Below are 16,459 nucleotides of genomic sequence, written 5' to 3' on the forward strand. Positions count from 1 at the left end.
TGGCCAGCCGGGGGGGGGGGAGGGGGTGCTGTACACACCATCGCAGACAGCAGTGGGGGTGTGTGTGCACATGGGCGCTATACGCACCATCGTAGCCAGCCAGGGGCGGGGGTGCTGTACACACCATCGCAGACAGCAATGGGGTGTGTGTGCACATGGGTGCTATACACACCATCGTGGCCAGCCAGGGGCGGGGGTGCTGTACACACCATCGCAGACAGCAATGGGGTATGTGTGCACATGGGCGCTATACGCACCATCGTGGCCAGCCGGGGGGGGGGGGGGGTGCTGTACACACCATCGCAGACAGCAATGGGGTATGTGTGCACATGGGCGCTATACGCACCATCGTGGCCAGCCGGGGGGGGGGGGGGGTGCTGTACACACCATCGCAGACAGCAGTGGGGGTGTGTGTGCACATGGGCGCTATACACACCATCGTGGCTAGGCTCAGGGGAGGTGCTGTACACACCATCCTGGACCCCCGACCCCCCCCAGGAGCAGTTGCTATACGCATCATTGTGCACTTGGGGTGGGGGAAGTTGCAGGCAAGTTTGCATCATCCTGGCAAGCAGGGGGGCGGAAGAGAAGGGGCACTGTACCCACCATCAGGGCCAGCACCAAGTTGAGGGTGGAGTGCAAGGGGCCAGGCTCCAGTTGGTAGGTGCAGGGGCTATATACACACAAAAAAGTGGGGGAGGGGTGGCAGACTCTAACCCCCCACTGCCCGAGGGGGTGTGGATGGGGCCCTGGGCACACCTTTGTGGCCTGCACCAAGTGGGTGTGCAGATGCGGCCTAGCCCCCCATCTTGGACAGGCCGTAGAGGACCTGAAGATCTCTGTGCAGCTCCAAACCTTGTCCCATTCACTCACAGCTGTTGGTCCAGTAAAAGAGATGCCTTTGCCCCCTAAAGGAACAGGAGAGGACTCAGGGCATCTTAGAGACTAACCGATTTATTTGCGCACAAGCTTTTGTGGGCTGCAGCTCACTGCGCCGGCTCCCCCCCCCGCGCCCCTCCCCCCCACCGTCTTTCCAGTAGCAGAGGCATCATTTATGTCGTCTTGGACCGACGCAATTTACTGTCCTGCCTTGGGTGGGGAAGGGGCTGCAGACAACCTCGGACTGGGAAGGGCATGCACTGGGAGAAGCTGCATGAGAGCAGTGCTGGTCCTGTGGTGCCCAGTGTCCTTTGTGCTTGCAGGGTGATGGTGCTGCAGGCGGGGCGCATCGTGGAGTATGACAGCCCTGAGCGGCTGCTCCAGCAGCAAGGCCTTTTCTCTGCCATGGCGAAGGACGCCGGTATCGTGAGCGCTCAAGCCACGGTGCTGTAGGACAGCTGGAGCTGACAGGGTGAGCACCCTGCCTAACCCTAGAGCACCCATCTCCGGAGTCAGAACCTAGGGCAGGGCCCACCGCAAACTGGGACGGACAAACGGCGGATTGCCAGAACCTGTTTCCTGTTGCCTCTGTGTGCCTGGCAGCTCCGAGCAGCAGGACCTGCCCAGGACTTCACTCCTCTTCACCTGGGACTTTAAAGGAGAGAGTGAAGCCACGCGGCTCTGAGTCCCTTGAAGAGGGGGCTTTGGGGCTAGGCTAGGACTTACCTCACTGCAGGCAGCAGCTCTGAACCTGCTGCTGCCATACCCAGGGGACAGATCCAAACCCCGCTATGGGGGGTAGCTTCAGTGCAGACGTGCGCAGGCCAGACCCCACGTGCACTTGGGCAGCAGCTCTAACAGACCCCCAGGGGGTGACTATGACCCGACATGCAGTGTGGGAGTAGCTTGGCTGACCAAGGGGGTATTTTTACAATCATTTTACTTATTGGTCCTTATTCTCAAGGCACTCACTAGCATAGGCCCAGCATAGCTGAAAGAGTAACTAAAGCTCCAGCCTGAAGACCATGGTTGACAGTAATGCTCCTCTAGCAGAGTGGAGCTCTCTACCGCAAGGGCAAAGTTGGGCAGGAGACAGCTGCCTCAGGAGCCAGTCCAGGGCTCGAACCATGGCCCATCGCAGAGCTCCTCACTTTCTGCTCCAAGTGCCAGGTCCACTGCTCCCAGCAGCCCTCCGCAGCAGAAACAGCATGTCAGGACAGTGTAAAAAGACGAATACCCTGGGGAAGAGGCTGAGAGCACGAGTGAACCCCACGTGACACATTAGACCCACGGCTTTAATGCAGACACCTCACTGATGAGGGCAGTATAAAATCTACATAGAACAGAATTTCCTGATACTAATATCTGGATGCACAGGCAAAACTTAGCTCCATGCCCATGAAAGGTGACTGCAACCCTGGGCTGTCCCCGCCCCCCCACTGCAAGACTTGGAGTCAGTGTCAGTCTCTGGGCTTTGCTCCAAGCCCACCCAACAACTTGACACTCCCCTGGTCCCTGCTGGTGCTCATTCGTCCAGGCAGGAGCCCTGAGGAGTCCCATTAAGTGTGTGGTTGCAATTCTCTCTCTATAAAGGGTATTTAAACACTTGTTTGTGATTTTACTTAGGGGGGCGGGGGGAGTTGCTGAGGAATCTTGCTAAAGCCTGGGCCTAGTCCAGCAGTAGGGGCGGAGGACAGAGGAGGCACAGGGTTTGCCTAAGCACCGGTTTGCTGCTCTGCAGGGCTCCATTGTGAGTTGCAAGCTGAAGCAGAAACATGGCTCCAGTGTGACGCTGGGGTCTAAGGCCTGGAACAGCTATTCTGGTTGTCCTTGCACGCCCTATCGCCTCTGCACAGGAGCTGTGCCATCTGACTACACGCCATTTGCTGGATTCTTGCCATATAAACTGTTGTACTCCAGCAGCTTCTGGGCACGGGTCCCAAACTTTGTGTTAGTCTCTCAGCAAGCAGCAGGGCGGCTGCTGCTCCAGTTTGTCGCTGCGGCCTGGGCTGCAGGGGCCCATGTGCAGCTCTTACAGCGTTGCCATGTGCATGTGCCTGCCCAGAAACATGGCGCTTGATGCAAACAAACCTGAGCACCACCACCAAGGGAGACACTTTACTTAGGGGACACAGACACTGTTGTCAGAGCGCAGGGGAGTCGGGGGGGGGAGGAAAGTGTCTCTTGGGCCAGGAGCAGCAGCCCCCAAATACAACCCTTCCAACAGTACTGCCCCATTCCGGGGGCACCCGGCCAGAGCCTAGCAGGCAGTCTGGGGTGCTGATGCCTTTAACCTACACTCTTGCCAAAGGATCTGCCTGAGTCTCACCAGCCCCTCACAGCACTCTGGGATGCATGTCAGAGCAAAGGGACGGACTCCCAAGTTCTGGTGGCGGGCCGGGGTGAGGAGGGGAAATGGCTCGAGTGACAGGGTGGTGAGGCTGTTGTCTTACCTTTGGCTCATCTGAAGGACTGGACTCAGCTGGGCGCTGTGGGAAGGAGTATCACGTATCTCCCACAGCAGCGGGGTGCTGCTAGTCCTGAAACGAGGGCTTGGGAGCGCCCCACCCCGGGATGTCTCCACTGCAGGGAGGAGGTGTGAATTCCCAGCATGGGCAGATCCCACGTGCGCACGTTCAGCCCGTACTGGGAATTCACACCAGCAGAGGGGCTGTTGCAGCACAGGCTAGCCGTCCAAGATAGGGCCCAGCAGGCTTGGGGGGCTTGGACTTGGGAAGCTAGCCCTGCCCATCGCCCATGATTCAGCTGAGCATGTGAGCCTGTCTGCGCTGCGAGTTACAGGGCCATGGGCAGCAGGAAATACCCTAGGAGACCAGCAGCTCCCCCAAGGGAGGCACGCAGTTCTGGGGAGATGGGTCTCCCCAGCTGTGGAATCAAATGGCTTAACCTGGGTCCTCTATATGGAGCGGGGGAAGGGGCAGAATCCCACCCTGAGCAGGTACCGTACTCCAGCCCCAACTTCCCAGCTACAGTCTACCCCCCTGCCCGGTGAGGGAGCCTGGCCCGTGCTCCCAATGCTCATTGCTGAGGAGCTGTGGGGCTCCTGTTCTCAACAGCCCTGGTTGCTTTTAACGGTACTTGGCTAAAGAGGGAATCTGCATTAAACCAGAAACCCTGAAGGAAAAGGAAATGCCGCACACAGGCAGGAAGCAGCACTGTGGCCCGCGTGAGGAGGCCACTTCCTCCAGGGAGTTGGCTTTGCTCTGCCCAGTCAGGCCCAGCCAGCTTCTAGCAGCTAGATCTAAGGGGAAGCTACTTGCCCTGCTAGGAGGAAGAGACAGGACAGGCGGCAACATGAATTCCTGCTGCACAGGCTGCACTGTAACCTCCCTGCCCCTGGCCAAGCCACGGTCACCACGCCAACTGCCTGCAGCCTGGGCGGGGCAGAGCCCCTGCCGGTCCTGGACCGTCCAGCACCACGGGCAAGGAGGGTTGGTGTTTCACACGCTGACTCAGCCCAGCAGGGGTCACAGAGCCCTCCCCCCCCAAGTCTCTGACATGGTCCAGCTGGGATTAAGGCACCAGAACTTGGTTCTCTCTGTGGGGATGGTACAGCCTCACGTATACTCTGTCTTCCGGATGTAACTGGACGGCACGTAGCCCTGCCTCCCATGCACCTCAGCTAACCACCACTCTCGATTGCCCGTGATATCTCCAAACTGTAGGATCCTGAGTCTCTGATTGGCTGAAACACTCAACTCATTTGGACTTCGGCCTTTAAAGGTGTAGACAGCATAATAGACCTAGAGGGACAGGGGGAGAAAGCGGGTCAGAGCTGGGCCGGGCCTGAGGAACAACAAGCCAGGATCAACACTATCATGTAGCTCTTTGTGTACTGTGAGGATTACTCAGACACACTCTGAGAGGGAAACTGAGGCACAGCAAGGCGAAAGCACTATCTCCCAGGGTTATAAGGGCATAAGCCATCCTGGGTCAGCCCAAAGGTCCACCTAGCCCAGTATCCTGTCTTCCGACAGTGGCCAATGCCAGGTGCCCCAGAGGGAATGAACAGAACAGGTAATCATCAAGTGAATCATAGAATCATAGAATATCAGGGTTGGAAGGGACCTCAGGAGGTCATCTAGTCCAACCCCCTGCTCAAAGCAGGACCAATCCCCAATTAAATCATCCCAGCCAGGACTTTGTCAAGCCTGACCTTAAAAACTTCTAAGGAAGGAGATTCTACCACCTCCCTAGGTAACGCATTCCAGTGCTTCACCACCCTCCTAGTGAAAAAGTTTTTCCTAATATCCAACCTAAACCTCCCCCAGTGATCCATCCCCTGTTGCCCATTCCCAGCTTCTGGCAAGCAGAGGCTAGGGACACCATCCCTGCCCATCCTGGCTAATAGCCATTGATGGACCTATCCTCCATGAATTTATCTAGTTCTTTTTTGAACCCTGTTATAGTCTTGGCCTTCACAACATCCTCTGGCAAAGAGTTCCAGAGGTTGACTGAGCGTTGTGTGAAGAAATACTTCCTTTTGTTTGTTTTAAACCTGCTACCTACTAATTTCATTTGGTAAACTCTAGTTCTTATGGTATGAGGAGTAAATAATGCTTTCTAATTTAACTTCTACACACCAGTCATGATTTTATAGACCTCAATCATATCTCCCCCTTAATCGTCTCTTTTCCAGGCTGAAAAGTCCCAGTTTTATTAATCTCTTCTCATATGGAAGCTGTTCCACGCCCCAATCATTTTTTTTGCCCTTTTCTGTATCTTTTCCAATTCCAATATATCTTTTTTGAGACAGGGTGACCAGATCTGCACGCAGTATTCAAGGTGTGGGCCTACCATGGATCTATACAGAGGCAACATGATATTTTCTGTCTCATTATCTATCCCTTTCTTGATGATTCCCAACATTCTGATAGTTTTTTTGACGGCTGCTGCACACTGTGTGGATGTTTTCAGAGAACTATCCACAATGACTCCAAGATCTCTTTCCTGAGTGGTAACAGCTAATTTAGACCCCATCATTTTATAAGTACACACCGTTGGGATTATGTTTTCCAAAGTGCATTACTTTCCATTTATCAACACTGAATTTCATCTGCCATTTTGTTGCCCAGTCACCCAGTTCTGAGAGATCCTTTTGTAGCTCTTCAGAGTCTGCCTGGGACTTAATTATCTTGAGTAATTTTGTATCATCTGCAAATTTTGCCACCTCACTGTTTACTCCTTTTCCCAGATCATTTATGAATATGTTGAATAGGACTGGGCCCAGCACTATTTACCTCTCTCCATTCTGCAAACTGACCATTTATTCCTACCCTTTGTTTCCTGTCCTTTAGACAGTTACTGATCCCTGAGAGGACCTTTCCTCTTATCCCATGTCTGCTAATTTTGCTTAAGAGCCTTTGGTGAGGGACCTTGTCAAAGGCTTTCTGGAAATCTAAGTACACTAGATCCCCTGGTTACCCCTTGTCCACATGCTTGTCGACCCCCTCAAAGAATTCTAGGGCAATCACTCCCAGAGCCCCGTTCTCCAGCCCTGGTCACTAGCCAGGCTGATTTTCTACTTGAAAATATGGAGAAGGGCTGGTCCTGAAAGGCAGGTATCTACTTGCTGTCCCACGCCCGAGAGACCCTGTACAACCCATTTTCCCACCTAGCCTTGGGAGTCTGCACATTCCTCACGAGAGACGGGGTTGAGCTCCATAGGCGCTGACTCCGTGGGTGCTCCAGGGCTGGAGCAACCATGGAAAAAACATTAGCAGGTGAGCTCCCCTCCCACCCCTCTCCACCCAGTGCCTCCCCCCACCAGTGACCCCGCTGATCAACTCCTTCCCTCCCTCCCACTGCCTCCTGCCCACCTCGGAACAGCTGTTCAGTGGCGGTCACGAGGCGCTGGGAGGAAAGGGAGAAGGGGGCCGGGGCATGCTTGGGGGAGGGCAGAGGTGGGACGGGGTGGGGGCTTGGAGGAAGGGGTGGAGTGGGGGCGGGGCCTGGGGTGGAGTTGGGGTTGAGGACCCCCTGGGTAAAGAGGACAGATCAACCTCTGCCTCACACTGCCAGCACCCCTTCCCTAGTGAAGGGAGGGTTCAGCCTCTGCCCAGGGAAGGGTGTGACTTGCAGCCCCTCCACCATAGAGCAAAGACAGCAGGGGGGCTTACCTGGTTGCCCTCAGACTCGCTGCTCTCCAGCCCCGAGTCTCTGTCCTCCAGCGAAGGCGCCGGCCTGAGGTATGCTTTGGCAGGGTGCCCACTGCGGGCGCTGGAGCTGCTGTTCGGCTCCGGGCGACTGTCGTGTCGGTGAGCTGGTGTCATGTTGGGCTGCGGGTTGGATTCCATGGGAACCGTTCTACCAGAGGAGCCAGCCTGGGGCGGGGAGGCAGCATCTGTCTCGGAGGGGGACCTCAGGGAATGGTATGGATCCGCTGGAGAGGCAGAGTCCTGCAGAGGTTTCTGGGTGAAGGTCATGGTCATGCCACTGGAGTTGATGATCAGGGTGTTGCTGCTGTGGGGTGAGGAGCTACTGTGTTCAGACTCATTGGAGGAGTGGCTGCCCACCGAGACGTCCGAGTGGCTGCGACGTGGGTTATAGGGCTTCAGGAAGGAGCTGTATACAAAGCCTTTGGTCACTGCGGAGAAGGGAGCGGATCATAGTCAGAAACAAAAAGGGTCCCATGGAGAGGGGAGTGGGTCAAAGGGGAGAGGATGATAAACCAGAGAGGAGACCACAGGAGACAGGCCAGAATGGCCGCCTGTCCCCGGAGGGTTACAGTTAGTTGTTCATGGATCCTGGCCGATGGCAGAGTCAGGGAAGACCCTGTGTTGCTGGAGGCACAGAACCCCACCTACCTCCATTGTCAATGAGCCAGCGGTTCTGGCTGCCCATGGGGTCCTTCTTCTTGAGAACGCCCACGAGATCACCCTCCAGCAGCGAGACATCCAGGTCCTGGGCTGCGTTGAAATTGCGGTCTGCCTGGAAGAGTTTCTCCGGGGGGTACCTGGCCAGGAGGGCAGCTCGGAGTTCATCCGACTGCAGCACGTAGCTGGGCTGGAGGGGAACAAGACACCCATAAGAAAGCCCCTGGGGCTCCCCAGACCAAGCCCCCGAAACAAGGCAGAAGAGACTCACTGGGCCCAGGAGTGGCTGCCTCCTGGCAGACTGGTGCTCCACGCTCCTCCTATCAAAGGGTCTCTTGGCAACCGTGTGGGACTCCGGGAAGAAGGTAAAGGCCTGGAGCTGCTGGAGAACTCGGCTGTGCTCCTCTTGGAAGATGGCGATGAGGTTCCCCTCCCTGCCAGCCACTCGCAGCAGCTGGAACAGGAGCAGAGGGTAGGAAGCTGCCATCAGCAGAGCGCTGCTAACCCAGAGACCCGCTAACCCAGAGACCCAGAAGCCAAAGGGGACAGAAGAGGAGCCAGATGCTGATCTAGAACCTGCACCAGTGTTCAGGGCCAGAACGGAGCCAGCCCTGGAACTCCCCTCTGGCAGGGCAGGGGTGAGCCTATCCTGCCACTTCCCCTGCGGTCCCTGACAGAGGGTGGGGACAGCCAGAGAGTGAGCCCCCAGGCCTGCTGATCCAGCACCTTTCACAGCAGCCCCTGCCACCAACAGTATCCAATCCCCTGGAGCACGGGGAGCCTACAGGCGTAGCCTCGAGGGGAAGCCAGAGTCTGACGCGACAGGCACAGCTCCGCACACAAGCGAGACAAGCCTCAGGAAGTAGAAACTCCCCTGACACACGAGAAACAAACTTCACAGAGGCAACATGTCTGCAGTGAGCCAGGAGCATCTGCAATCACATCCTCCCTGCTCCATCCCCTGCCCCTGTTGCTGAGCTGGGCCTGGCTGGGTTCTGGGAACTCACCGACAGCAGTGGTCTCAGCTCCCCCAGTGCCAGGTGCACAAAGTCGCAGTGAGCCCTGGCATAGCCCCGCAAGCAGCTGGCAAACAGCTCCTTGGCAAAGCGCTGGAACTTGGGCAGCTCATCTAGCAGCTGGGCATTCAACGCCTCATAATTGTTGCGAGCCGACTGCAGCTCCTCAAGTGTCCGTTTGTCCTTCAGCTTCTCCGCCCGCTCCGTGCAGTTGTGGAAGTCCAGGAGCTTGTCAAAGCGTTTCTGCACCAGCTTGTGCGGCCCCATGAACATGCTCAGCAGCTGGTTGAGAGGGGAGATCACCAGCCGCTCCGTCCTCTCTTTCTGGAAGACAGTAAAACAATAGGCAGGTGATAGGGCATCCCTCTCTTTCCTGGTTCAGCCTCTCTCAGCCAGGGCAGCTGGTTATTCAGGGTTATTCACGGATTTATCTAGCTAGGGATTTATCACGTGTCCCAAGTGATGGGGCGTCCTAGCTGTCCTGATTCGACAGCCAGAGTCATCTCACTGGCACTAAACGTGGACTGAGATTCAATTTACGTTACCCTTCACTCACCTTCATCAGAAAGCTCCTAGTCGCCCCTTGCCCCAATCACCTCCTAAGCCATCTCCCCCTGGACTCCTGAGTCAGCCCCATGGATCATCCTGAATCTTCCCTCTTTGTCAATTCCATCCAGTGCGACCTGGCAAGCTATACAAGTGTTTCCAAAGTGGCAGGTCTGTGGGTAGGAATAAGCCACACAGGGTAGGACCACATGCTGTGCCTGGGGTCCGAATCCCTGTACCCTTTTGTCAGCAGTGTCCTTTCCTGCACTGGTGACAGCTTGGTATGCAGCACAATGCCATCTCTGCCCTCTCTCTCCTCTGTCCCAGCATATTCCTACACCAGCGTTTCTCAAACTGGGGTCTGTGGGCCTCGCTTATCAACTCCTCCCCCTCCATCCCAGGGCTTCCTGCACACCGGGGAACAGCTGTTCAGCGGTGTGCAGGAGGCCCTGGGAGGGAGGGAGGGGGGAAGCAAGGATGGGGGGTGTGTTCAAGGGAGGGGGCAAAAAGAGGCGGAGAAGAGGAGGGACTGGGGTGAAGCAGGGACAGGAGTCTGCCGAATTCTGTATATCAAAATAGGGGGCCTCAGGTTGCAGAAGTTTGAGAACCTCTTCCCTACACTATTCCCACATCTCCTGCTGACACACCTCACCCTAAACCCTCTCTCCCAGCCACCTCAATGTCTCACCCTAAATCACTCCCGTCAACCCCACTGTGCCTCAGGCTGAAGCTTCCATCCCAGTTACCTCCCAACTCTCAGACAAAACCACCATCCAAATGGCCACCCTGCACCTCAGCCTAACCCACCTCCCGAATCGCTTCTCACGGTCTCATTCTAGTCACAGGCCACGGCATTTTGCCCTAACTCGACCCTTACAATACCACATTCTGCCTCTCCGTCTTACCTCAATTCCTCCCCACCACCGCAACTCGTTCCTGCTCCTCAGCCCAGTATCAGTCTAATGTATCCCCGTCAGTGTCCCACCCTAAAGCATCCGTCCTCACTAGTCAACCCCCATGTCACCCTCTTTCCCAATCACCCTCTTGTATCACTAAATCCCCCAGTCACACCGTGCTTCTGCCTAAATCATCGCCTAGTCATCACCGCTGTCTCATGCTCAATCCTCCCTCCTCTTCAGTCCCACACACCTTTGGTCTCACCCTAAATCTCCCCCTGTTCAAACCCATCTCTCAGACAAAACTGGACCCCCCAGTCACCTCTCTGCCTCTCACCAGGAATAGTCCCCCAATCACTCATGCATCCTGTTAACCACATACGCCAATCATTTCAAAGCATGACATTACCCCCATTCCATGATCACAAAAAGTGTACTGGTGGAGGGAGCTCTTAGGAATGACACAACCACGTGACAAGAACAACCGTCTGGGACTCAAAAAACCTGGGCTCAATTCCTGGTTCTGCCACTGGCCTGCTGGGTGACTTTGGCCAACTAACTTCACCTCTCTGTGCCTCACTTTTCTCATCTGTACAATGAGATTAATGATGTTCCCCTCCTTGGGCTTCACTGACAAAAAGCACTATGTAAAGGCTAGCGATTATCATCCTTACTATTATCATAGGAGTACAGCTACACATGTACACAATTACAGCTTCCTAAATAACTACTAAGTCCTGCCATCAAGTGTCTTTCGGTTAAAAAAACTAGGAAATTCACTGACAAAAAACCTTGTTAATTCAAAGTTAAGGTTGCCTGGTGGCATACTGTGCCCATCCAGACCACCAAAGATGAGGAAGTTACTCACCTTGTGCAGTAACGATGGCTCTTCGAGATGCACGTCCCTATGGGTGCTCCACTGTCGATGTACATGCACCCCCATGTTGCTGATCAGAGATCTTTGATAGCAATGTCCGTTCAGCCCGCACATGTGCTCCCCCTCCCTCATACTCTGCCTCAAGGCTAATTAGTGCTGCACGGGCGAACCAACCTCAGTTCCTTCTCTACCGCAGAGTCCCGATGAAGAACTCTGAAGTAGAGGGGAGGAGGGTGGATTGTGGAGCACCAAAAGGAACACACATCTCAAAGAACCATTGTTACTGCACAAGATGAGTAACTTCCTCCTCTTCTTGAAGTAGCGTCCCTATGGGTGCTCCACCCTAGGTGACTCCTGAGCAGTATCCCGGAAGGGAGGCTGAGGCTTCGGAGTCGAGCCTGTTATGGACGATAATACCATGGAGTCAAAGCTAGCATCGGAAGCAGACTCCCCAGTTATTGCATAGTGTTCTACAAAGGTATGCACAGACGCCCAGGTGGCTGCTCTGCAGATTCCCGAGATAGGGACATTCTTGCGGAAGGCGACAGAGGAGGAAATTGATCTCACGGAGTGTATGTGGATTCCAGATGGAGGTACGACACTGTGAACCTGATAGCAGTGTTTGATACAGTTCAAGACACATTTGGAGAGTCTGTGGGCCAATACTGCCACACCTTTAGACCTATCGGCAAAGGAAAGGAAGAGCTTAGGAGATTTTCTAAAAAGCCTTTGTCCTCTCCAGGTAGAAGGCCAGGGCTCTCCTAACATCTAGCATGTGAAGTATGGCTTCTCTGTTATCACGGTGAGGCTTAGGATAAAAGGTCGGGACGGGAGGTGACTCGGTTGGTTCATGTGAAAGATGAGAAAAAACTTTGGGTGTGGCCTGAGAGTAACCGTCTCATGAAAGAAGACTGTAAAAGGGGGGGGTGCGCCAAAAGTGCGGCCATCTCCCCCTATTCTTCTTGCCAATGTGATGGCGACCAGAAATGCCGTCTTCAGTGACAGATATGTGAGTGAACAAGTGGCCATAAGTTCAAAGGGTGATCTAGTCAGGCTCTTAAAAACTAAGTTCAGGTCCCATGTTGGGATTGGATGTCTGTGTTGGGGAAAGAGGTTTGCTATGCCCTTGAGGAACCTCTTTGTAGTTGGGTGTGAGAAAACTGAGTATCCCTCTATTTGCTGATGGAAAGTCACAATGGCCGCCAGGTGTACTTTGGGCGAACTGAGAGATAGTCCTGACTTATTGAGAGTCAGAATGTAGTCAAACATCACGGGGAGAGTAGCGGATGCTAGGTAATGTACCTGGAATTGCATCAAACCTGAAACCTGGTCCACTTCTGTAGGTAATTATGATGGGTTGCCAATTTCCTACTGTGTAGTAACACTTCCTGTACCTTCTTGGGGCAGGAGCTCTCTATGCACAGGAACCATGAAGGAGCCAGCTGAGCTGGAGTATCCGCAGGTTGGGATGGAGAGTGCACCCTTCATTCTGTGAGAGGCGATATGGAGAGGGATGAAGAGGGATCAATGGACACACAGCCAGCTATGACAGGTACGGGTACCACGTCTGTCTTGGCCAGGTGGGAGCAATCAGTATGACGTTTGCTCTTTTTTCTTTTTAACAGCAGAGGGAATGGGGGAAAGGCGTAAAGGCCCTTGTCCCATGGAAAAAGGGGAGCGTCCCCTACAGAGTGCTGTCCGAGGGTGGCCCTGGAGAAGTAACATGGGCACTTCCTGTTCAGCTACGTAGCAAACAAGGAATTGTTGGTGTCCCCTGTTGACAGAATATGATGCAGAGTACTGCTGGGTTCTGTTCTCACTCGTGGTCCTGTGAGACCTTGAGACTGACACTGTCCGCTGTTGTATTCTGCACTCCTGGGCGGCAGGTTGCTGGTATTAGAACATTGTGGGAAATGTACCAGTTCCAGAGTTTTCGCGCTTCTGCACATAGGGAGGACAATCTGGTGCCTCCCTGATGATTTATGTAGTACATGCATGCAACATTGTCTGTCGTGACCTTCGTGTGTGTACCTCTGATCAGTGGGAGAAAGGGGGTGCAACCATTCCTGACCACCCTGAGTTCGAGGAGGTTGATGTGGAGAGTCACCTCTGTGAGCAACTATTTGCCCTGAGTTGTGAGGTTGTTGAGGTGAGCACCCTGAGCCATAAAGGATATGTCTGTAATGAGAAGTAATGTCGGGGCGGGGTTAACTGAACAGGACCCCCGTGCAAACGTTTGCTGGGTCTTTCCACCAGTCCAGGGAGCATTTGACTCTGGCAAGCATCGAGAAAGGTTTGTTTGGCCTGTAAACCAAGCTGAACTGTGTCTGCAAGCACCTCATGTGAAGTTTGGCACGAGACATTACAAACGTGCCAGCTGCCATGTGCCCCAGAAGCTGGAGACAATGTCTGGCCAGCATTTGAGGGCTGGTTTGCACTGACTCTGCAAGCGCGGACAGGCTATGAAATCTGTGCTGTGGAAGGAGTGCCCTCACTTGCAATGAGTCGAGATCAGCCCCTATAAACTCCAAGCGTTGTACCAGAGGCAGGGACTATTTTTGGACATTGATTTGTAGGCCCAGGTTCATGAACACGTCTATAGTTCCGTGGGTGGCCCACAGGACTTCTTCGAAGGAGCAGGCCCTGAGGAAACAGTCATCTAAGAATGGGTTGATCATGATCCCCTGGGGGCCGACAAGAGGCCAAGACGGAGTACTCTGTACTGGTAATGGGTCTAACCCACAGTAAAGCGGAGGACTCATCTGTGGGATGGTAGGATCGATGTGTGGAAATACGTGTCCTGGCGGTCAAGAACCAATCTCCTTGTTCCAGAGATGGAATAATCACCACTAGTGTGACCAACTTGAATTTTTGAGCCTTGATGTATCTGTTCAGTGCTCTGAGATCCAGTGTGGGTCTCCAACCTCCCTTTTTCTTGAGGATCAGAAAATATCAAAAGTAACACCCTTTGCCTTGGAGATGCATTGGGACGGGTTCTATGGCTCCTAGGCAGAGGAGGTGATCTATCTCCTGTTGTAATTCTCTCACGTGAGAAGGGTCCCTGAAGAGGGACAAGGAAAGGGGGTGGGGGAGGGAGGTGAAGTGGATTGAATACCCATGGGAGATAATTTCCAAAACCCATCTGTCAGACATTATCTGTTCCCAGTTGGGACGGAACACAGCAAGGCAGCATCCAAAGGGATGCGAGGAGTTGGAAAGTGGCAGCTGGTGTCTAAGCGAGTAGTCTCTCGAGGTCTTGACCAAGGCGTCAAAACTGATGTTTTGAGGTCAAAGATTGCGGTGCTGAGGATTGAGAACCTGAGAGTTTGTGCCTCTGAAATTTGGACCTTTTACTCTGGTTTGTAATAGAGTTGTGGTGGGAACTCCAGTTTGTGAGAAGACTGAGGACTAAATTTTTCCCTGTGACCAACGTGAGGCTCTGGAGTCCTTAAGTGTGTGGACGGATGCATCAGTCTTCTCAGCAAACAACTTAGAGCTTTCGAAGGGGAGGCCTTCAACAGTTGTCTGAACCTCCTTCAGGAAACCCAAAAGATGCAACCACAAAGCTGACTGCATCACAACCACCTTTGAGATGGAATAGGCCGCTGTATCAGCCGCATCAAGTGCTGTCTGGAGTATTGTTTTGGCCACTAACTGCCCTGGGCTGATAATGGCCCAGAATTGTTCCCGTTTGCATTCTGGGAGATGGTCAATAAAGGTGCTGAATTTGGCATAGTTCATATAGTTGTACTTTGCCATTACGGCCTGGTAATTTGAAATTCTGAACTGCAGAACAGCAGAAGAGCAGGCCTTCTTTCTAAACTGGTGAAGGCGCTTCCAATCCCTATCACAAGGGGTGGATTTGGAATGATGTTGGCAGCCACGGGAATTCACTGCATCAATCAGGATGGACTTAGGCGGAAGGAGGGAGAAAAGAAATTCCATATCCTTGGGGGGATACAGAGTCTTTTTATCAGCAGTAAATTGTTCCGTAGGTTAATTACCCCTCACTGTAAAAAATGTAAGCCTTATTTCCAACCTGAATTTGTGGAGCTTCAACTGCCAGCCCTTGCATCATGTTAGAACTTTCTCTCCTAAACTGAAGAGCTCATTATAAAATATGTGTTCCCCATGTAGATACTTATAGACTGTAATCAAGTCACCCCATAATCCTCTCTTTGCTAAGCTAAATAGATTCAGCTCCCTGAGTCTCACTGTAAGGCAGGTTTTCTAATCCTTTAATCATTCTAGTAGCTCTTCGCAGAACCCTCTCCAATTCATTAGCATCCTTCTTGAATTGTGGACACCAGAAATGGACACAGTATTCCAGCAGCGGTCACACCATTGCCAAACGCAGAGGTAAAGTAACCTCTCTACTCTTACCCAAGATTCCCCTGTCTATGCATCCCAGGATTGCATTAGCTCTTTTGGCCCCAGGGTTGCACTGGGAGCTCAGGTCAGCTGATTATCCACCACCATCGCTCAAAATCTTTTTCAGAGTTTCCCTGGATAGAGTCCCCCCATCCTGTAAGTATGCCCTACATTTTTTTGTTCTTTGATGTATACATTTAGATTTAGCCATATAAAAGACACATATTGTTTGCTTCTGCCCACTTTACCAAGCTATCTCAATCACTCTGTATTGGAGACCCGTCCTCTTCATTATTTGCCACTCCCCCAAATGTTGTGTCATCTGCAAACTTTATCAGTGATGATTTTATGTTTTCTTTCAGGTCATTGATAAAAATGTTACATCGTATAAGGCCAAAACTCGATCCTGGCTAGATCACTAGAAACATACCTGCTCAATGGCAATTGCCCATTTACAGTTATAGTTTTGAGACCTATTAGTTAGCCAGCTTTTAATTCATTTAATGTGTGCCAGGTTAATCTTATAGCATTCTAGGGTGTTTTTAATCAAACTGTCGGGCGGCACCAAGTCAAACGCCTTACAGAAGTCTAAGTTTATTACGTCAACACTATTGCCTGTATCAACCAAACTTGTAATCTCCTCAAAAATAGTTATCAAGTTAGTTTAACAGGATCTATTTTCCAGAACCTCATGTTGATTAGCATTAATTACATCACCCTCCTTTAATTCTTTATTAATTAAGTCCAGTACCAGCTGCTCCATTATCTTGCCCAGGATCAATGTTAGGCTGACAGGCCCATAATTACCCAGGTCATGCTGGTTGCCCTTTTTAAATATTGGCACAACCATAGCTTTCTTTCAGTCTTCTTTAACTTCCCTAGTGTTCCAAGACTTATTGAAAATCAACATCAACAGTCCAGATGCAATGGGTGCAAGTAGTGTGGACCTGCTGATTTAAAAACGTCTTAACTTTAGTAGCTGCTGTTTAATGTCCTCCAGAGCAGTGGTTCTCAACATTTTTTCATCTGTGGACCACT

General features: G+C 52.7%; 2 protein-coding genes across 8 annotated transcripts in view; one reads left to right on the forward strand and one right to left on the reverse strand.

Annotated features, from left to right (window-relative positions):
- ABCC2 (ATP binding cassette subfamily C member 2) overlaps nt 1-2,008 on the forward strand; it is a 75,637-nt gene extending 73,629 nt beyond the window's left edge. For both annotated transcript variants that reach the window (XM_037903604.2, XM_043552394.1), the window contains exon 32: nt 1,203-2,008. In XM_037903604.2, coding sequence (XP_037759532.1) covers nt 1,203-1,332 — 130 coding nt within the window. In that variant the 3' untranslated portion in view covers nt 1,333-2,008. The remainder of the gene's footprint in view (nt 1-1,202) is intronic.
- A 145-nt stretch (nt 2,009-2,153) lies between these two features.
- The window catches only part of LOC102947521 (dynamin binding protein), an 82,838-nt gene continuing 68,532 nt past the window's right edge, over nt 2,154-16,459 (reverse strand). For all 6 annotated transcript variants that reach the window (XM_037903605.2, XM_043552395.1, XM_037903606.2 and 3 more), the window contains 5 exons: nt 8,723-9,055; nt 7,987-8,169; nt 7,707-7,905; nt 7,020-7,486; nt 2,154-4,643 (listed from right to left, as the gene is read on the reverse strand). In XM_037903605.2, the coding sequence (XP_037759533.1) occupies nt 4,458-4,643; nt 7,020-7,486; nt 7,707-7,905; nt 7,987-8,169; nt 8,723-9,055 (1,368 nt within the window). In that variant the 3' untranslated portion in view covers nt 2,154-4,457. The remainder of the gene's footprint in view (nt 4,644-7,019; nt 7,487-7,706; nt 7,906-7,986; nt 8,170-8,722; nt 9,056-16,459) is intronic.

Source organism: Chelonia mydas, chromosome 7 (assembly GCF_015237465.2).
Source record: "Chelonia mydas isolate rCheMyd1 chromosome 7, rCheMyd1.pri.v2, whole genome shotgun sequence".
Lineage (NCBI taxonomy): Eukaryota > Metazoa > Chordata > Testudines > Cheloniidae > Chelonia > Chelonia mydas.